The sequence below is a fragment of the Stenella coeruleoalba genome (assembly GCF_951394435.1).
Source record: "Stenella coeruleoalba genome assembly, chromosome: 17".
NCBI classification, from domain to species: domain Eukaryota; kingdom Metazoa; phylum Chordata; class Mammalia; order Artiodactyla; family Delphinidae; genus Stenella; species Stenella coeruleoalba.
The window spans coordinates 12895346-12918565 of record NC_137163.1 but is presented as its reverse complement, the minus strand read 5'-3'; the positions used below and the strand labels follow the sequence as shown (position 1 = coordinate 12918565).

The 23220-nt window shown below is 41.9% G+C and overlaps 1 protein-coding gene across 8 annotated transcripts in view; it reads right to left on the bottom strand.

Moving 5' to 3' along the window:
* LRATD2 (LRAT domain containing 2) overlaps positions 1–23220 on the bottom strand; it is a 459703-nt gene that overhangs the window by 436070 nt on the left and 413 nt on the right. For 5 of the 8 annotated variants that reach the window (XM_079901167.1, XM_079901164.1, XM_079901165.1 and 2 more), the window contains exon 2: positions 21803–22741. In XM_079901167.1, coding sequence (XP_079757293.1) covers positions 21803–22645 — 843 coding nt within the window. In that variant the 5' untranslated portion in view covers positions 22646–22741. Of the gene's footprint in view, positions 1–18038; positions 23119–23220 lie in introns of those variants that run through there. The other 3 variants (XM_079901169.1, XM_079901168.1, XM_079901171.1) reach the window with 3 other exon arrangements.

Here is a 23220-nt window from a genome sequence, read left to right as displayed (position 1 = left end):
TTTTTCCCCCTAAGTTTAGGAACAAGACAAGGTACCTGCTCTTGCCATTTCTATTCAATATTGTTCTGGAGGTTCTTGCCAGAACATTTAAACAAGGAAAAGAGATAAAAGGCATCCAGACTGAAAAGGAAGAAGAAAACTATCTCTATTTACAGATAGCATGACTTTGTTTATAGAAAAAAGTAAGGAGTTAACTAAAAAGATATTAAGACAAATAAATGAATTCAGCAAGATACAAAATCAGTATACAGAAATCAAATATATTTCTGTATACTTACAATGAACTATCTGAAACTATAATTAAGAAAACAGTTCCATTTATAATAGCATCAAGAAGAATAGAATACTTAGTAAATTTAACAAAAGAAGTACAACACTTGTACACTAAAATCTACAAAACACCATTGCAGTAAATTAATGAAGACACAAATAAATGGAAAGATATCTCATGTTCATGGATTAGAAAAATTAATATTGTTAAAATGGTAATACTCCCGAATTTTATTTGCAGATTCATTGCAATCTCTGTCAAAAGCCCAGCTGGCTTTTTTGAAGAAATTAACAAGGTGATCTTAAAATGTATATGGGAAGCCAAGGGCCCTGAAAAGTGAAAACAATCTTGAAATGAAAGTACACAGCTGGAGGAGTCACACTTCTTGATTTCAAAACTTATAACACAAAAACAGTAATCGAGACAGTGAGGAACTGGCTTAATGACAGGCATACAGATCAATGGAATAGAATTGAGAGTCCAGAAATAAACCCTTACATTTATGGTCAATTGGCTTTTGACAAGAGTGCCAAGACAATACAGTGGGGAAAAGAACAGTGTTTTCAACAAATTGTTCTAGGACAATTGGATAACTACACGAAAAAGAATGAAACTAGTCAACATCATGTATAAAAGTTAACTCAAAAGGATGAGAAAAATATCAGACTAAAACTATACAACTCTTAGAAGGAAACCTAAGAGTAAGTCTTCATGGTCTCAGATTAAGCAATTCATTCTTAGGACACCAAAAGCATAAGAAATAAAAGAAAAAGACACATAATCTGAACTTCATCAAAATTTAAAAGTTTTGGGCTTTGAAAGACACTATCAGACAGCAACATTATTCATCATAATTGCCAAAATGTGGAGGCAACCCAATGTCCATCAACTGTTGAATAGATAAACCCTGTCTATTTGTAAATAATGTTTTACTGGAACACAGTCATGGTCATTTGCTTACATATTATCTTTGGCTAGCTCCGTGCTACAATAGCAGAGTTCAGTAGTTGCAACAGAGACTGACCACATCACCTGCAAAAACTAAAACACTTACTGTCTGTCCCTTTTCAGAAAAAAAGTTTGCTTACCCTTACTCTGGGGTAATATGGTCATTTGTAAGGCATTTCAAAATAAAACAAATGAACAAACAAAAAGAGTAATAAACTCATATTTTTCTGAGTGCTTACTATGCCCCTAAACTCTAGTAGCCAAGAAATAGTAGAGCACATACTTGCTTAGTCACTCTTCCTTGGACAAGTTACGTGAACTCTCTGAGCCTCCATGGCCTCATCTCTAAAACTAATGTAATAATATCTGCTTCATCGAGTTGCCATGGAGATTGAATGAGGTAAGATGTACTGTGATGGGATGAATTGTTCCCTTCAGAAAAGATATGCTGAAGTCCTAACCTTCAATATCTCAGAACGGGATTTTATTTGGAAATAAGGTCACTGTATCAATAGATGTAATTAGTTAAGATGAGGTCATACTGGAGTAAGGTAGGCCCTCCCTCCAATAGGATTGATGTCTTTATAAGAAGATGGCCATATGAAAACACAAACACACAGGGAGAATGCCATTTGACAATGGAGGCAGAGACTGGAGTTATCCTACCACAAGCCAAGGAACGCCTGGGCTACCAGAAGCTAGGAAGAAGCAAGGAAGAATCCTCCCCCCAGAGGCTTTTAAGGGACTTTGGCCCTGTCAACACCTTGATTTCAGATGTCTAACCTCCAAAACTGTGAAAGAATACATTTCCATTGTTTTCAGCCACCCAGTTTGTGATATTTTGTTATGGCAACACTAGGAAACTAATGCACATTTGAAGCTCTTAGAACAATACCTAGCATACAATAACTCCATAATTCATGCTAGAAATTATTCTTGATGGTTTACCTTGTTGTTTCTGTTAATCTTCAAAATAATTTTATAGGGGAGGTGTATTAATGTGCTCAGGGTAACATAATGAATGAAATACCACAGACTGGTGGTTTAAACAACAGAAATTTATTTATTTATTTATTTAGGCCGTGCTGCACAGCTTGCGGGATCTTAGATCCCAGACCAGGGATTGAACCCAGGGCCACGGCAGTGAAAGCGCCAAGTCTTAACCACTGGACCACCCGGGAATTCCCAAACAACAGAAACTTATTTCTCACAGTTCTGGAAGCTAGAAGTCTATGATCAAGGTGCCAGTATGTCAGGTTCTGGTAAAGACCCACTTCCTGGTTTGCAGATGGACAACTTCTTGATGACTGCTCACATGGTGGAGAGAGACAGAGAGAGAGAGGGGAAGCAAGATTTCTGGTGTCTCTTCATATAAGGACACCAATCCCATCAAGGGGACTCACCCTCACGACCTCATCTAAACCTAGTTATCTCTAAAAGGCTCCACTTCCAAATACCAACACGTTGGGGTAATGGGAACACAATTCAGTCCATAGTAATAGGTATTATTAACTCTCTTTGATAGGTATGAAAACTGGCCTCAGTGAGATTAATACAGAAGAAAAAATATAAAAGGGTAATGTTATTAAAAGGAGATTCCTGTATATGTGTGAATTCCTCATGGGCATTTTCACATACAACCGTGTAGTTTCCATAGCAACTGTGGTATTATAGACCCTAAAATCAGAGAGTCTGAGTTCATTTTCACCTTCTGCCATTTACCAACTCTGGGACGTTGGGCAAGTTACTTAATGACTAGGAGTCTCAATAGCCTTCCCTGCAAAATGAATGGCTCCTAACCTCATGGAGTGTGAGCATTAAATGACAAAATGCCTGTCAAGAGTGTCCCAGAGTGCCTGGCACAAAGTAGACATCAAATACGAGTTAAAACTTCAAAGATAAATACACAAAGATGTTTGGTGGAGCTGTGATTGTTAGAACAGATTTGGACAACTTCGATATCCAACAATAAGTTAAATAAACTATCATTCATTCATACTGAGACGCTATACAAGCATAAAACAGAATAAGATAGATATACGTTGACTTCCTGAGTTCTTTTTCCTGTCCCTACCTACTGTGTGACTTTAGGCAAGTGCTTTAACCTCTCCGTGCCTCAGTTTCCCCAGCTAAAAAATGAAAATAAAAGCAGTACCTATTTCACAGAGTTGTCATGAAGGTTAAATAACATACAGTCTATATAAGATGCTTAAAATATTCTGAGGCACATAGCAAGCACATGCTAAATATTAACCATTATTATAATTCCATGTGTATGGAAGGAAGGAAGGCTAATGCCTCATTTATAGAAAAAGATACAAGAATCTGCTACTAATTGTTATTTCTTGGGAGTAAGGATGGGAAGTAGGAAGAAGGGCTTCAACCTTCTCTTTACCCCTTCTGTACCATTGGAAGCAAACCAACCCCACAATTATTAGCCGTCTCTTGTCCTTCCCTCTTTCTCCAGTAATGAAGAGTGGACCTGATGGTGCCTGAGCACTTTCTTTTCCTGCCAGGCAGGGCTGCTCTTCAGCTGGGACTTGTGAGCACAGCAGATAAAAGATTTCCATGCTGGTTGGTCAACAGTCTCATCCTTGCCCCCCTGATCCCGCAAGGTAAAGGTTCACTCCTGGCCTGCTGGGGCCCTCCAGGAGTCTTTGGGGTGCTGATTCACAGTGACCCTGGTTTCTTTAGGGTCCTGTAGTCTAGGTTAGGAGATATTTTGGCTCTCACTCCTGGTGCCAGGCACAGAGCTTGGGGCTGTGCACCTACTGTATCTGCCTCTAAATAACTCTTCAAGGTACTTATTCTCATTTACCAAATGATGAAACCAAGGTTACCTAGCACGTGATCTGCCCAATAGCACACAGCTCATTAAGTGGCGTCTCTCTGGCTCCTTTCACTATGTGTCTTTGCTTTCATTGGCTCACATTCCCTCTCTAAAAGTATCTGTATGCTCTGCTTCAACAAGTTCTTTTCAAAAAGTTTATTTTACCAGCGTTGTAGTTCTGCTTTGTCGCAGCTGGTTTAGCAGTTTCAGGAACAGAGCAGAGTGATCAACTCTGTGAATAATTAACGAGTTGAGTTTGATCTCTGGCCTAAAATTGACTGCTCAACTTATTTGCCCTGAACAAAAAGACAAGGAAAATTCCCCTATATTGGCACTGTTCAATGCCTGGAGAGAAAGGGAAGCCAGAAGAATCATTCTCACTCTGGCCCCCTCTAAAAGATGTAGTCCCCTGTCCAAGGTCACAGGGGCTGAACCACACTTAGTGACTGGGACTTGACTCCATGGAGACTGGACATGGTTTTGGAAATTGAATAGTTTCAGTTTAAGTCATTATGTGTGACCCTCGGCAAAGTTACTCCTCTCCCCTGGCTTCCTTTGTCATCTGTAAACAGGAGGCATAGTATTTATAGGCAGTCAGCTAATATTCTACAGAAACTAATATTGTTCAGAAGTCATCAACCAATCACAATGCTGCACATAGAGCTGCAGCAGCGTGCTGGAGGCCCCAGCTCCACAGGCAGCTACCTGTTATTGGACTGTAGGAATATCCATGGTGGCCCCAGAGCAGTGGCCAGGTGGTCAGGAAGATAACAGTGCTACTGTGGGTTTCAGGGAAGCAGCTGTTTGTCAACTGATATGAAAGTGTTTCAATATTTCAACAACAGGTACAGCTGTAGAATGAACATGGGTCCTTTGCAATGTGAGTATGCATTTCCAGGGGAATTTACTCTGTGCTTGGTACTATGACTAAACTTACCAATGATTCCATATAATCTTCACAAACACTCTGGAAAGTGCTACTTCAAGCCCCTTTTTTCAGATAAGGAAATTTTAACACTCTATAAAGTGACAATGGTTGGTAAGTGGTAGAACAGTGATCCGAATTCAAGCTGACCTGTGGCAGAGCCAGACTTGTATGCACAATGGGAGAGAGAAGGAAATCCTGGGCAATAATCCACAACTGAACTTGAGAACATGGGTAGGAAAGGATGAATAAGAGAGCTGGGCTGTAGGACAATTCAAATGAGGAATAAAAACGCTGCAAGATACACAGAGTCCTTGCGCAAAAATGACATTAAAAAACATTTATCTGAGAAACAAGAAGAACTACAATCCTGCAACCTGTGGAATAAAAACCACATTCACAGAAACACAGACAAGATGAAAAGGCAGAGGGCTATGTACCAGATGAAGGAACAAGATAAAACCCCAGAAAAACAACTAAATGAAGTGGAGATAGGCAACCTTCCAGAAAAAGAATTCAGGATAATGATAGTGAAGATGATCCAGGACCTCGGAAAAAGAATGGAGGCAAAGATCGAGAAGATGCAAGAAATGTTTAACAAACATCTAGAAGAATTAAAGAACGAACAAACAGAGATGAACAATACAATAACTGAAATGAAAAATACACTAGAAGGAATCAATAGCAGAATAACTGAGGCAGAAGAACGGATAAGTGATCTGGAAGACAGAATGGTGGAATTCACTGCTGTGGAACAAAATAAAGAAAAAAGGATGAAAAGAAATGAAGACAGCCTAAGAGACCTCTGGGATAACACTAAACACAAGAACATTCGCACTGTAGGGGTCCCAGAAGGAGAAGAGAGAGAGAAAGGACCAGAGAAAATATTTGAAGAGATTATAGTCAAAAACTTCCCTAACATGGGAAAGGAAATAGCCACCCAAGTCTAGGAAGTGTAGAGAGTTCCATACAGGATAAAACCAAGGAGAAACATACCGAGACACATAGTAATCAAATTGGCAAAAATTAAAGACAAAAAAATTATTAAAAGCAGCAACGGAAAAATGACAACATACAAGGGAACTCCCATAAGGTTAACAGCTGATTTCTCAGCTGAAACTCTACAAGCCAGACGGGAGTGGCATGATATACTTAAAGTGATGAAAGGGAAGAACCTACAACCAAGATGACTCTACCCGGCAAGCATCTCATTCAGATTCGATGGCGAAATCAAAAGCTTTACAGACAAGCAAAAGCTAAGAGAATTCAGCACCACCAAACAGCTCTACAACAAATGCTAAAGGAACTTCTCTAAGTGGGAAACACAAGAGAAGAAAAGGACCTACAAAAACAAACCCAAAACAATTTAACAAATGGTCATAGGAACATACATATCGATAATTACCTTAAACGTGAATGGATTAAATGCTCCAACCAAAAGACACAGGCTTGCAGAATGGAAACAAAAACAAGACCCATCTATATGCTGTCTACAAGAGACCCACTTAAGACCTAGGGGACACATACAGACTGAAAGTGAGGGGACGGAAAAAGATACTCAATGCAAATGGAAATCAAAAGAAAGCTGGAGTAACAATACTTGTATCAGAGGAAATAGACTTGAAAATAAAGAATGTTACAAGAGACAAGGAAGGACACTACATAATGATAAAGAGACCAATCTAAGAAGATATAACAATTATAAATATATATGCACCCAACATAGGAGCACCTCAATACATAAGGCAACTGCTAACAGCTCTAAAAGAGGAAATCGACAGTAACACAATAATAGTGGGGGACTTTAACACCTCACGTACACCAGTGGACAGATCATACAAACAGAAAATTAATAAGAAAACACAAGCTTTAAATGACACAATAGACCAGAGAGATTTAAGTGATATTTATAGGATATTCCATCCAAAAACAGCAGATTACACTTTCTTCTTAAGTGATCATGGAACATTCCCCAGGATAGATCACATCTTGGGTCACAAATGAAGCCTCAGTAAATTTAAGAATATTGAAATCATATCAAGCACCTTTTCTGACCACAACACTAGGAGATCAGAAATCAATTACAGGGAAAACAACGTAAGAAACACAAACACACGGAGGTTAAACAATACGTTACTAAAAAACCAAGAGATCAAAGAAGAAATCAAAGAGGAAATCAAAAAATACCTAGGGACAAATGACAATGAAAACACTATGATCCAAAACCTATGGGATGCAAGCAAAAGCAGTTCTAAGAGGGAAGTTTATAGCTATACAAGCCCACTCCAGGAAACAAGAAAAATCTCAAGTAAACAATCTAACCTTACACCTAAAGGAACTAGAGAAAGAAGAACAAACAAAACCCAAAGTTAGCAGAAGGAAAGAAATCATAAAGATCAGAGCAGAAATAAATGAAACAGAAGCAAAGAAAACAATAGCAAAGATCAATAAAACTAAAAGGTGGTTCTATGAGAAGATAAAGAAAATTGATAAACCATTAGCCAGACTCATCAAGAAAAAGAGGGAGAGGACTCAAATCAATAAAATTAGAAATGAAAAAGGAGAAAGTACAACAGACACCACAGAAATACAAAGCATCCTAAGAGACTACTACAAGCAACTCTATGCCAATCAACTGGACAACCTGGAAGAAATGGGCAAATTCTTGGAAAGGTATTACCTTTGAAGACTGAACCAGGAAGAAACAGAAAATATGAACAGACCAATCACAAGTCATGAAATAGAAACTGTGATTAAAAATCTTCCAACAATCAAAAGTCCAGGACCAGGTGGCTTCACAGTTGAATTCTATCAAACATTTAGAGAAAAGCTAACACCCATCCTTCTCAAACTCTTCCAAAAAATTGCAGAGGAACACTTCCAAACTCATTCTATGTGGCCACCATCACCCTGATACCGAAACCAGACAAAGATACTACAAAAAAAGAAAATTACAGACCAATATCACTGATGAATATACATGCAAAAATCCTCAACAAAATACTAGCAAACAGAATCCAACAACACATTAAAAGGATCATACACCATGATCAAGTGCGATTTATCCCAGGGATGCAAGGATTCTTCAATATACGCAAATCAGTCAATGTGGTACACCATATTAACAAACTGAAGAATAAAAACCACATGATCATCTCAATAGATGCAGAAAAAGCTTCTGACAAAATTCAACACCCATTTATGATAAAAACTCTCCAGAAAGTGGGCATGGTAGGAACCTACTTCAACATAACAAAAGCCATATATGACAAACCCACAGCAAGCATCATTCTCAATGGTGAAAAACTGAAAGCATTTCCTCTAAGATCAGGAACAAGACAAGGATGTCCACTCTCACCACTGTTCTTCAACATAGTTTTGGAAGTCCTAGCCATGGCAATCAGAGAAGAAAAATAAGGGGAATACAAATTGGAAAAGAAGAAGTAAAACTGTCACTGTTTGCAGATGACATGATACTATACATAGAGAATCCTAAAGATGCCACCAGAAAACTACCAGAGCTAATCAATGAATTTGGTAACATTGCAGGATACAAAATTAATGCACAGAAATCTCTTGCATTCCTATACACGAATGATGAAAAATCTGAAAGAGAAATTAAGGAAACACTCTCATTTACCATTGCAACAAAAAGAATAAAATACCTAGGAATAAACCTACCTAGGGAGACAAAAGACCTGTACTCAGAAAACTATAAGACACTGATGAAAGAAATTAAAGATGATACCAACAGATGGAGAGATATACCATGTTCTTGGATTGGAAGAATCAATATTGTGAAAATGACTATACTACACAAAGCAATCTACAGATTCAATGCAATCCCTATCAAATTACCAATGGCAGTTTTTACAGAACTAGAACAAAAAAAATCTTAAAATTTGCATGGAGACCCAAACGACCCCGAATAGCCAAAGCAGTCTTGAGGTAAAAAAAACAGAGCTGCAGGAATCAGACTCTCTGACTTCAGACTATACTACAAAGCTACAGTAATCAAGACAGTACGGTACCGGCACAAAAACAGAGGTACAGATCAATTAATGGAACAAGATAGAAAGCCCAGAGATAAACCCACGCACCTATGGTCAACTAATCTATGACAAAGGAGGCAAGGATATACAATGGAGAAAAGACAGTCTCTTCAGTAAGTGGTGCTGGGAAAACTGGATAGCTACATGTAAAAGAATGAAATTAGAACACTCCCTAACACCATACACAAAAATGAACTCAAAATGGATTAGAGACCTAAATGTAAGACCAGACACTATAAAACTCTTAGAGGAAAACATAGGAAGAACACTCTTTGCGATAAATCACAGAAGGACTTTTTTTGATCCACCTCCCAGAGTAATGGAAATAAAAACAGAAATAAACAAATAGAAAAAAGAGACGAAGTTGAGCTATTTGTAATGAGGTGGATAGACCTAGAGTCTGTCATACAGAGTGAAGTAAGTCAGAAAGAGAGAGGCAAATACCGTATGCTAACACATATATATGGAATCTAAGAAAAAGAAATGTCATGAAAAACCTAGGGGTGAAACAGGAATAAAGACACAGACTTACTAGAGAATGGACTTGAGGCTATGGGGAGGGGGAAGGGTAAACGGTGACAAAGCGATAAAGAGGCATGGACATATATACACTACCAAACGTAAGGTAGATAGCTAGTGGGAAGCAGCCGCATAGCACAGGGAGATCAGCTCGGTGCTTTGGGACCGCCTGGAGGGGTGGGATAGGGAGGGTGGGAGGGAGGGAGATGCAAGCGGGAAGAGATATGGGAACATATGTATATATATAACTGATTCATTTTGTTGTGAAGCTGAAACTAACATACCATTGTAAAGCAATTATACTCCAATAAAGATGTTAAAAAAAAAAAGAAATAAACAAATAGAACCTAATGAAACTTTAAAGCTTTTGCACAGCAAAGGAAACCATAACAAGATGAAAAGACAACCCTCGGAATGGGAGAAAATATTTGCAAATGAACTAACGGACAAAGGATTAATCTCCAAAATATATAAACAGTTCATGCAGCTCAATATTAAAAAATCAAACAATCCAATCCAAAAATGGGCAGAAGATCTAAATAGATCTTTCTCCAAAGAATACATACAGATGGCCAAGAAGCACATGAAAAGCTGCTCAACATCAATAATTATTAGAGAAATGCAAATCAAAACTACAATGAGGTATCACCTCACACCAGTTAGGATGGGCATCATCAGAAAATCTACAAACAACAAATGTTGGAGAGGGTGTGGAGAAAGGGAAACCCTCTTGCACTGTTGGTGGGAATGTAAAATGATACAGCTACTATGGAGAACAGTACGGAGGTTCCTTAAAAAACTAAAAATAGAGTTACCATATGACCCAGGAATCCCACTACTGGACATATACCCAGAGAAAACCATAATTCAAAAAGACACATGCACCACAATGTTCACTGCAGCACTATTTACAATAGCCAGGGCATGGAAGCCACCTAAATGCCCATCGACAGAAGAATGGATAAAGAAGAAATGGTACATATATACAACGGAATATTACTCAGCCATAAAAAGGAACAAAATTGGGTCATTTGTTGAGACGTGGATGCATCTGTCATACAGAGTGAAGTAAGTCAGAAAGAGAAAAACAAATATTGTATATTAATGCATATATGTGGAACCTAGAAAATGGTACAGATGAACCGGTTTGCAAGGCAGAAATTGAGACACAGAAGTAGAGAAAAAAACATATGGATACCGAGGGGGAAAGCGGCAGGGGGTGGGGGTTGTGGGGGGATGAATTGGGAGATTGGGATTGACATGTATACACGGATGTGTATAAAATAGATGACTAATAAGAACCTGCTGTATAAAAAATAAATAAAATTAAATTAAAAAAAAACTGGGAGAATATATGCAGATAAACATAAATGAATGTTTACAGAAAAAAGTCTATTGTTTTTTGCGGTACGCGGGCCTCTCGCTGTTGTGGCCTCTCCCGTTGCGAAGCACAGACTCCAGACGCTCAGGCTCAGTGGCCATGGCTCACCAGCTCAGCCGCTCCGCGGCATGTGGGATCTTCCCGGACCGGGGCACGAACCTGTGTGCCTTGCATCGGCAGGCGGACTCTCAGCCACTGCGCCACCAGGGAAGCCCTAAGCACATATTTTTTAAAATATTAAGCTGGGAATTCCCTGGTGGTCCAGTGGTTAGGACTCAGTGCCTCTACGGCCAGGCGCCCACGGTTCTATCCCAGGTCGGGGAACTAAGATCCTGCAAGCCGTGTGGCACAGCTAATAAAGTAAAATAAGATATAAAGTGATAAAATTACATTAATAAAAATACCCATAGGCTTAAAGGGCAGGTAGAGAGAGACATTAACTATGGAGGTAAGAAAGTGATCGTAGCTTTGTGATGATACCAAAGTCCAGAGCTTCAATTCTTTGGTTGTCAGGTTGGGTAGAAACCAGAGTCAAATGCACTTGGGTTGTTGATATGTATGTGTGTGTGTGTGTGTGTGTGTGTGTGTGTGTACACACATATTTATGATTTTCTCCCAAATACCTGGGGCCAGATGGTGTTAACCATTACGAAACCAGATGTTGCACCACTTCTGACCATCTTAACTCTGATTAAGTTTGTTTGGCTTAACCTGCTCCAATCTGAAATTCATCTGTGAGATTTTGGGATTGAGTCATGAACACTGGGCGAAACAGAAAAAGAGAAAATAGATAATGACAGCAACCAATCCCTGAGCATACACCTTCCTGCCAGGACCACTTCTGGGTGATTTATGTATATTACCACTTACTCCATAACCCTGCTTGGTAGGTGACATATTATACCCACTTTACCAATGAATACAATGCAGCCTCCCAAGCCAGGGGAAGTCATCTGTCCAGGTGGTGTAGCAAGGGAGGTGCTGGGGTGTCAGCCCAGGCTTAATTCCAACCATAGGCAATGTTTTCCCCAGTGCCTCTCAGCTCCCTCAAAACACAGAGAAAGCAGCCTCAATCCTCACCATGTTGGAATGGCTTGGCTATGCCCAAAGTCAGCTGGATAACGGTGCTAAAGATAAGAGAACACTTTGACTTAATATCCTTTCAGAGTTTTCGATAATGTTCCCTAGTTAGCTGAAATCTATATCAGCACTATGAAAAAGAAAAAAGGAATTGCTAAGCAATTTATAGTATTCGTCCTCAAAACCCCCTCCCCCCATCACCCACCCCAGCCACATACAAAGACAGATGTGTGTCTTACTCCTAAAATACAGGATTGATGAGATGGGAGCAGGATTATGTCAGAATTTTTCTCTGATAATACCTCCCCTTACCTGCTTAAGTCTACCCAGGAAGCCTATCCTGGATGCTTCCCTACCCCACTATGTGGGGTTAGCCACCAGACCCCCTGCCCCTCCAGTGCCACCGTAATTCCTGATGCCTACCTATCCTCCAACCATCACACTTTAATCACAAGGTATTGCATTCATTGTTTGCCTGTTTTCCTCAGCGGAATGTGGGCAGGCACGCGCAGCATAGGGACCCTGCGACATTCCTATTTCTAGCCCTAGCAAGTAGCACATTGCCCGGTAGGCCCCAATAAATACTTAAAGAATGAATGAACACAGTTCTAGCCAGGAATGTCCATTGGGAGGGCAAAGAAAGCAGAAGGGCCCAGCAGAGAAGTGTCTCTTAAGGTTTGATAAGAGAAGCTGAAAATAGTCCAATTCTTAGCTTGGGAAGGGAAAGAAGTAAAGAACATGTCTTGTGTAAAACTCCTTTGTATGATACTATAATGGTGGATGCATTTCTCAAAACCAATGAATGTACAACGCAAAGAGTGAAAACTAGTGTAAACTATGGTTGATAATGACGAGTCAATGTTGGTTCATCCATTGTAACAAAGGTACCACTCTGATACCCATGTTGATGGAAGGGGAGGCTGTGTGGTTAGGAGGGGGGTTATATGGGAATTCTGTGCTTTCCACTCAATTTTTCTGTAAATCTAAAACTACTCTAAAAAAATTAAGTCTATTAGTATTTTTTAAAGTAGTAAAATAGATGTCAGCGCAAAGAACTGTCACCATGTGATGTTTTATGGCTTTATGAACAACCTTGCTCTTTCTCAAATACAAAAAGAAATAGACCTCATTAAAATAAAGTAAAATAAATCACGCCTATCTACTGAAGATAAAGGGGAATTCTCTCATGGGTATGATGTATTGGCCAAGAGTAGAGCCAGGTAGCAAAGAGAAATGTACTCGAGTGTGTGTGGGAGGGGGGAATGGGGGGAGGAATCAGTGTTCGAAAAGCAAAATTAAAAACAAAAATTCTAAGCACTTTTTCCAAAATAAAGGAGACATGGATTAATTTATTTCTATCATCATCTTTTTCCTTATCCATGGCCCAGATTTGGACTTCTAATATGCAAGATCATAAAAAATTTTGCCAATTCTCAAAAAAAGTTTTGTGTACAGTTCCTACTTTTCACAATAAAAGCACTCCCTGAAATTCCATCATATTATTACTATCACTAACTTTTTTACATTTTACATATTAATTTTTTATATGAATGAGGCAAGGTTTAGGGTTATGGCCAAGGAATCGGTATTAATTAGTATTAATTAATTATAAGTAGAGCAACTAATATAACCATCTCAAAGTTGCACTTGGAATTTTGTCATAGACTCCAGCTCGAGTTGGGTGCTCCACACACAGAAACGTAGATCCAGGGTCCTAGAGGGTAAAGGGACTTCCTCAAGGTCATAAATTCTCTTTTTTTTTAAATATAAATTTATTTATTTATTTTTGGCTGCATTGGGTCTTCATTGCTGCCCGCAGGCTTTCTCTAGTTGTGGCGAGCGGGGGCTACTCTTTGTTGCAGTGCACAGGTTTCTCATTGCGGTGGCTTTTCTTGTTGTGGAGCATGGGCTCCAGAGCGCAGGCTTAGTAGTTGTGGGACACAGGCTTAGTTGCTCCACGGCATGTGGGATCTTCCTGGACCAGGGCTCGAACCCATGTCCCCTGCATTGGCAGGCGGATTCTTAACCACTGCGCCACCAGGGAAGTCCAGGGTCATATATTCTTAACAGAGCCATTTGTGGCAGAGCCAACCAATATGGCCACCATGCCACACCTAAGTGTCCCATATGTGCTTGATTTACTTTGTCTCGTGTAAGCCAGTGAACGCCTCTGGAGGCACTAATTTTTAAATAAGTCAAGCTGGCTTAAAAAAGTTACTAACTTGGCAAGGTCACATAGCAGGTCAGCTGGAAGCAGGCCTGTGTGACCTGACCTCAGCCTGGAGAGGTAAAAAGAGTCACAAAAGGGCAGAGAGAAGAGGGGCAGTTTGAGGAGGGATTGTCACAGTGCCCAGCCACAGGGAGGGGGGCATAATTATGGGTTGGCCAATTTTACCCTAGTCCTGACACTATTACACAGGATGGATAAGGACGTAAAATTCCTCATGGCTGAGAGTTGCCTTTCCTCTTTTTCCTGCCTCTTTTTGCATCCCAGAGTCACTTGCTCCAGAGTTGCTGCAACAAGAGTGAAAATATGTGTTACTCAGATCGTGCTGCATGCCAAAAGCTGGAGCAGAATAAGGTGCTATGCATTCTCCCAGGGTAAGGAGAAGGGGGGAGGAGCCAAAGGGTGGAAGTGGTCAGATGATTTCTCAGTGGAGGAACCATAGCCTAGGGCTTGGAAGGCCAGCATTCCTGCTCCTGGCCAGAAGCAGTCGATTATTAGCTACGTGTCCATGTACAAATCACCTCATTTCTCTAAACCTGTTTCCTCAACTCTTAAATGAAGATATTAGTATCTGTCCAGAAAGGCTATTGTGATGATTAAAATAGGACAGCGTAGGCAAGGTGACCTCATCATTGTCAATATTACTATCTATTGCAGTAATCCCTTCTTATTCCCTCTTGGCTCTCCAGCACCTAGCACCTTAGAAGTTCACAGGAAATAACTTGTTGAATTAATGAGTAAACATATAAAATGTAGAAACAAGTTAATTGGTTCTTCTACTAAAGATCAAAGCTCAAGAAACATTTCAAACACTACAGCAGGAACTCAACAACTTATGTATTAACTAGAGTTATTTAGCTAAGAAATTCTCTAAGACTAAAGGGAAGACTTCTCTCTCCCAGACAGTAACTTTATTTTGAATAAGGCTTTTGAACACCTATAATATCCCAGATTTTCTTTATTAATTAATAATTAATTAATTAATCTCAGTAGCTAATGATCTGGGCTTTATGTGCATTGTTTCATTTTGGACTCAAAAATAACCATGTGAAGTTGATACTATTACTATGTTATATTACATGTATCATATATTATGTTATTTTAGAAATATAACTGATATTCAGAATTGAATTGACCAATGCAATAAGCCACATTGCACATAGGAAGAAATACAGTTTCCAAGCAGTTATCTACTTTCTCCCAATGTTACCAGCAGGGCCAGAGTAGAGAATCCCAGGTAGTTTGACTGTCAAGCCTTAACTGCTATTTGATTCTGTGGGCCTAGGACCAGACCCTCTACCTCCAGTTTAGCCCAACAACTGAGAATCGTCAAAGTTATGAGGTTAAAAAGAAGGCACGGAATGTTGATAATCAAACCTTGGGAATTAATTACATTGTTGCACAAGTTTCCCAAAAGAGCAGTGAGCTAATCTTTTGACTCATTTATGGCCACACTAGACAAGGCATGAGAGACTGTATCATAGCAGCGGCTTGTGTTAGCCGACTGTATAAAAGAACCTCTGTTTCAATCATGGCTCCAAGGCTATGGCGCGCAGGCTATAAAACCTGTTGCTCCCGCTTACCTCTGTCCCTATCAAGCCTAGCCTGGCCGCTTCTCCTTTCACTTGCACTGGGCAAAGGCCCGAATTCACACACATCATTACCTGGCTGGCAATATAAGCCATCAATAGCATGAGCAGTACAGCCTCTAGCTCTGGAAGAGGGGAGGGCAGTCACATTTGCTCTCCCTGTTCAATCCATCCTAAAAACCACTGTGACTTCACCTCTTCAAACCACAGTCCTGACATCACCTTGAGTTAATAGGGCTTTCTAGACCAACAAATCCCAACCTCCAATTTCATTCACTCACTCACACTTTGAGAGTATCTCTGCCTGTTCCTGTGTTAAGTGTCAGATACACTGAATTAGACAACAGTTTGCAGAAGGGAACCCCAAGGAGAAATGGCTACCACTGGAGCATTAAGCAAAGGCATTCTGAGAGCACTCAACGTTCATTCATTCACTCCCCAGCCTTCCTCCCTGAATTAATGTAATCAGTATCCACTCTGAAGCACCTGGCTTTCTCCTCTACCTCTTCCGAAGTTCAGCATAAATGCATCTTCAGGGAAGCCTACTGACTCAGTGATGGAGAGAGAGCCTCTCCCTACACCCTGCGCATTTCTTTCACTGCAACTATCACATCTCTAAATTCCTTCTTGTGAAGATTTTGGTAGTAAGCAGTTATCTGTCTTATCAATTAGAAAGTAAGTCACATGAGGACGGACACTGTGCATCTGGTTTACCTTAGGCAATGGAATTTAGGAGACTCCCCATTAAATACTTCATGAATATTAGTTATATTAGTTACATCCTTTCCTCTATCATCGTTGTACCTTCAGGGCTTTGATCTGATTTCTCCAATTTCTCTGAGTTCTCCAATTAAACCTACACATATCTGCTTTATTTGAATACCGATCAACCATCAGCACTTCACAGGACCACCTTTCATTATATTTGTTCTACATGTATGAGTGAAATTTGATTTCCCCTTAGAAACAAGCTCAGGGGTAGAGATTATCTAAGGTTTTTGCTCATCTCTAAACTTATGTTCTAGTATCTCGTCTAGGGCTCAGCATCCTCTAGCCCTTCATACTCAGTACCTTGCTGTGATTGCAAATCACAGACACTAACCTTTCTTGCATCTACTGTGCAGATAAAATTGTGTTTAATAAGCAGTTTTTCCAGGAAACTCAGTAAAGGGAAATAAAAGCCCTTTGCACACATTTTGGGCCTGTTCATTTTGGAGGTCCTTTTAAACACTTCCAAACATGTCATTTTCCTACATTAAGCAAACTCAGTCCATTTAGGAGAAAGAGGAACAGCGGCCTCCACCAAAATCACCCCAAAATATATGCACATTCTATATTAGGCTCCCTTCCCTCTACTTTCCTGTGCAATGAGAACCATGGTAAATTAAGGACAACCACTCTAGGGAAAAATGGTCTCACTGCTGCTTGAGCTCTGGATAACCTTCAGCATTCAACACTCTTCCTATTTAAAATCCTCACGGGAGCCTGCTGATGGAGCCCAGGTTTTTGAGCCTCACAGGACTGTGGCAGTGACTTAAGGTGCTGGTCTAAGGAGTGCTGGTGGCCTCCCACACGCCAGTCCCAGAGGCCACATCTGCTCCTGTACCTACTGCTGGCACCTGCATCCTTTATCATGTCAGCAGTGCCACTTGATCACATGGGCCTGTTTTCTGTAATTAAATCACTCAGGGAGCCCATTCCCTTTGTCTGGGATTCGGAAACCACCTAACACGCAACATGGGTTACTGATCTTATTACCAAACCTCCCCAGTACAGACTCCAAAATGTGAGTGTGGCTTCTGGCAACGTTTGCACTGATCCTGAAAAAAATCAATGTGTATTGAAAATGTATGTTCACAAGATGTTCTTCATGAACATGGAGCCTAGAAGCAACAGGTGATTAATTCCCACACAGTAAATGCAGGGAGGGTTTCCAGTCACTAAATGAATTCATCAAAATGTTTACTGAGTAATGTAAAGATGAAACACACTTAATATTTCAGAAAAATTGCAGTTAAGCTGAGGAGCTTGGATTTGGGCCAAAACTGGCAGAAAGTATACAAATGGAAAAAACCCATGTATAAATAGAGTTAATTCTAATGAATGGTTTATTGGAAACCCTCAGAGCATTTGTCAAAAGGATTTGACAGATTCTATTGTAATAAGACATAGTGAAGAGGAAATGGTTTAAAAGATGTCATCAATCTTTTATTTAACTAAGCACTTGCCCTTCATTTTGAAGGAAATGATACAATTTCAAATCTGAACCTCCTTCTCAAGAAGTGGTGTGAGAACATAACATTGATTTAACATATAATCTTCAACAAAAATAAAGTTTACACAATTCACTAGGAAATAAAATACATGAAATTTATCAAGTTAGTCAATGTAATTCTCCATGGGTCACAAGTATCGCTAAGAACAAAACATAATGAAAAGCTGAATAAACCAGTCAAGTTTATAGTTACCCTGATTAAAAAAAAAAATTCACAAATAAAATGTAACTTTCCAAACAAATCCTTTCAATGATGATCACACTAGATTTTATTTTGATTTACAAAAAAACAATGGTTAGACAATCACATAATATCAAGAGTCTTCAACACAGTGGATTCCATTTGTTAAGAGAAAAAAAATAGAAAACAAGTAATCCTTAAATTTTCTTCACTCTCCATAGCATATGTTGTAGAAAATTAAAGTTTTGCTTCCAAAAATATGTTTCCATGTGGTTATGGTGTTGTCGACTGGTGCTCTTAGGGCCAGAAGCAGCAAAGTCATGAGAAATTTAACTACTGAAGTGTCATTTTTCATAAAAACTAAAAATTTCCTTAAAGGTCTGGAGTAAAGTCTTCTGCTAGGCTTGTTAGTGCTATAAAGTCATTTTAAATGAAATGTAGAATAAAACTACAAAAACTATGAGTTCTTTCAATATAAAAAGTTGTGTAGCTGAAGTTGTAGGCTCCTTTGCCATACATAAGCAGTCTCAATAAAATATTTGCTCAAGTAAGAAAATATAATTTGTCTGATTACATTTAGCATCCGTTCCAGTTGGGTGTCCTGCTTATCCCTGCCAGAGCTTCTAAAGAACATTAGAATCAATATTCCTTGCCTTCAAAGAGCATCCGTAATTCACAGTACAAAACAGTTCTAGAATCTTAGTCCTAAGGAGAAACAAAAATTATTAAATATATATATATATATTTTGTAAAGTGCCAGATGTAGCCATTGCCTGGACATTAAAAACTCTTATCCACAACACTGCCATCTTTGAGAAAGATGCCAACAGTTGATTCAGTCCCCTTTCCTTGCAACCTTCAGTGGCTGGTTGGTGCTTTACTTTAAGCATGATGACCCTAATAAAACTTCCAACAGAATCACTGTTCCGAAGCATTACGTACTTCACATCTCTGGTACCCTGTAAAAACACGTGATAAAGCAGCATCTGGAGTAGATCTTTCCTCTTCTAGATCATGTTCAAGCCCTGTTATCAAAAACCTCTTCTCTTAGAGGGAGAATGCTACTACTGATATGGATTTTATAGGAGTTCTTCCTTCAAGTTGAGGTTTCTCACAAAGCTGTTTGTAACAGAGTCACTGCTGTCCCTCGGTGTGACCAATGACATTCACTTTCCATTGAGGGGTGAAGGAGGGAGACAGAGACCGAGCAGTGGAAAAGAGAGCTGGCTGGCTAGCCCAGAGCTGCTAGACAGTGCCGCTCTGTTCTTCTCTCTTGCTGTCTGCACAATGTCATTACATTCAACTTTCCCTTGATGGTGTTAAACATAAAAGACAATCCAAATCTAGAAGGCTCTCCTAAATGTCTTTACCCACGTTTACCTTGCTCTGCTTTTCCATGAGCAAAAGAATACAAACGCAAAGCTGCGAGATTATTAAACAAGAAAACTAGATCAACATTTCCAACAGGAGACTGACGCTTCTCCAAATTCCTGGACCAGGGCTGAGTGTGGTTCATCTTTAACATTGACAGGACCTGTTTGGGGATTCCTGTTAAAACAGGGAACATAGCTAATGCCCTTGTAATGAAATAATTTCATGTTGAGGTGCTATAAAGGTCTAGGCTTTTAAAAATTATGGCCTCAAATTCCCAAGTTTAAAAAAAGTACGTGTACAAGGAAATCCTTCAAGTTTTGTTGCCTTGATTTAAAGATCTCCAGCCAGGAGGCCTGAGGATGGCCACCACTGTGGAACACTCAAGTATGAGTCTACTCCAGCTCTAAGAATTGCGTCACAAAATGACTTGTTCAGCGTAATCTATAATGATTCCCAAGAGAAAAAAAAGAAACTTCACTCAACTTTTGAGACAGCATTAGCAATGCCCATGTGCAGCAGAGGATTCTGAAATCAAGGGCACATATCATTAAAGAGCTCACATGAAAACAAAGGACAGATTGTACACATTTTTTAAAGCCTCAGAGTAAAGCAAACACAGCAGCAGATTCAAATAGTATCAGCCATCCTGCTTCGGACAGATCCCACCATCACCAATCCATGCTTTAGGACTGTCACCAGATCCGGCGCTGACTACACCAGGTTGCATTTATTTATGATTGCTGTCACCCCTCTTCATTAAGAAAGCATTCTGAAGGGGTGTTCTCCAAGCGACAAGAAGACTGTAGCAATATAACAAGACTTTACACCTTGAATTAAACTGCATCGAGTGTGGCTACCAAAATAAACAACTATCACTGAAATATGCCTCAAGCCTAAGATTTTACCACCAGCAAAACAAAACTGAGTGAGGGGGATGAGGCAATGAAGGAAAAAAAAAAATTCACAGGACCACCACACCAAAGCCTTAAATTTAAAAAAAAAAAAGTTACCTTCACTATTCAGGAAGAGAGTCAGGTGGGGGAATGGACAGGAAACTGACTGATTCCTGCCAGGGCAACCCTGTTTGGCTGTTTCTGTAGTGGATACCTTATGGGGTGGCAGCAGCCAACCTCCCGTGTGACCTGGGGATGAACATGGCCAAGCAGGCTTAATTAGATCAGAGACACAAAGGGCTATTCCCTCCTTTGATAACAAATACCACAGCTGTAAGTGCCTACAATAGCAAGCAAGAAACAAAGGCAGCAAAACAGAACCAAAATTGAATCCTTCCTTTAGCTGGCCCCTGACAATGATTTACATGTAACCTGGGAAGTGGCGATGGCCCAGGAGACTCAGCTGGAAGCCAGCTCCAGAAGACAAATCGCTTGGGGATGGGGAGGGGGCATGTAGCAAAATCTTTGTTTTGTAGCCCAAGTTTACTCAACTACTTCTTGCACTTCACAGGGGGCTGCTTGATTTCAGTCTGTGGCTCCCAGACCTGGTCCTGGTTTTACCAGCCTTGCACCCCAGAAAAACCACAAGATAAATCACCCCAGCTTCCCGAATCCCTCACACTGCTCTTTGGAGGTAGCACCACCACAAACCTGCTCTGGCTTTACTACAGGGCATCCTCCAAGGCCATGGTAGGAGGGGAAGCGGTCGGAAGGCAACAGCAGGCATTGGTACTCTGAACTTTTCTCCACCCCTAAGTGCATAAGAGGCGTCGATTTTTGGACCCAAGTCCAGCAGGGATTAAGTGTCTGGCAAGTCCACAGTGTGCCTCACCTCGGGAAAGGAAGACAGATTGAGCCGGCGGGCAAGAAGCCCAGAAGCGCCCCCGGCCAAAGTGCTCCTACCTGCTCCCTCTTCCTCCTCCGTCCAAGATAACAAACTCAAGCCACAGCTGGCTGCGCTTTTCGCCAACTCTCCGTTTTCCAAATGGCCCAGGAGCCCAGATGGGGCCCAGAAGGTGGTGGAGGAGGGAGTGAGAGAAGGGAGGGAGCAGCGGCTGCTACAAACAGCTCCCTCACACAGCTCCGCTCTCAGCTCGCCGGTCAGCGAACCACCGCCTCTCGGGCCCCCTCCTCCCAGGCGGGCGCGGGGGGGCGCCCGGGAGGCGGCGTAGTCCGCGCGGCGTCGCTGTCGCTTACGTCCGGCTCAGCGGGGTGCAGGTGCGTGGCGAGCTCCTGCAGCACCGCGGCGCGCCCGATCTGGTCGTTGCGCCGCTTCTCCATGATCAGGTCCTCCAAGCTCTGGAACTCGAGCGTGTGGCTACGCTGCGCAGAGAGCTGGATCTGCAGCCGGTAGGGCTGCTTACCGATGCGCAGCTCGCCGCCGATCTTGAATTCGCGCTTGCCGTAGCGGCACCAGGCGGCGAAGCTCTCCGAGTTGCGCCAGCTCAGCTCGCGCTCCTTGGCGCCCACGTGCGCCAGCGCGTTGCGCACCACGGCGCTGGGGCTCAGCGGCTTGTAGCGGTACAGCTCGTTTACCACGCGGCCGCGCCGGCCCTGGCTCGCGTCCGTCAGGAAGCTGTTGCTCACCTCCAGCCGGTGCAAGTGCACCACCTGGAAGTTGCCCACGTAGACAGCCCAGTGCGGGTACTGCGCCTGCGACACGAACTCCACCAGGTCGCCAGGCCTGCACTTGTTGAGCAGGTTCTCGGGCGTGTAGGTGCTCAGCGCCGCGGAGCCCGGCGCGAAGCTTTTCTGGTAGATGCACTCGTCGCGGTAGAACACGGAGCACTCCACCTCGTGCAGCCGCGGGTCATAGGGCTGCGGCGAGGGCAGCGGCAGCCCGTCCCCGCCGTCAGGCAAACCGCCGCCACCGCCATCCGGCCCCTGGGGCGGCGGCTGCGGCTCCACGTCCTCGTCGTCATTGGAGAAGATGTAGGAGACCCCGATGCGGGGCCCGTCGTCCCGGTCCACGCCCGTCGGGTCGGCAGTGGGAACTTCCTTATAACTTAGGTGGGTCAGTTTCTCCACCTGGTTGCCCATCACGCTGCGGACACACGTTCACACCGCCGTGAGAGGAGAAAGCGAAACCACCACTAGGGTCATTGGCACAGGTCCCCGGACAGGGGCTCAGACCACCTGTTGGGAGAGGAAGGCAAGGAAGCCATGTAGGAGCCCTTCCGTGAAACGTGCGATTTGTTCTTAAGAGGAGGAAGAAAGGTTGGGTGTCGGGCACTTGGAGCCATTTTACGGGGAGTCTCAGATGTGGCGAGCTTTTCCTCACTCTTCCGCCTCCAGGGTCACGGTCGCAGGAGGCCGGGCAACTCCAGCTCTCCCCCGCCCCCAGCCCTTCACCTCGCCCGGGCAAAAGCCCATTGCATCAGCGACTCCTACCGCTTCCGCCAGCGCCCTACCTGCCAATCCCAAGCAGGAGGGAGAAAGGAAAAGAAACTTTAATTCCCCTCTCCTAGCCCCCTCCTTTCACCTCAGGGTCCTAAGTTACCCCAGAGACGCCCCCATATCAATCGCTGAGGAAACCGGCTAGGACCCCGCAGCGCGGCCCGGGCAGGTGAGCCGCCCTACCTGGCTCACCTGCGGTGCTTTCTCCTTCCGTCTTG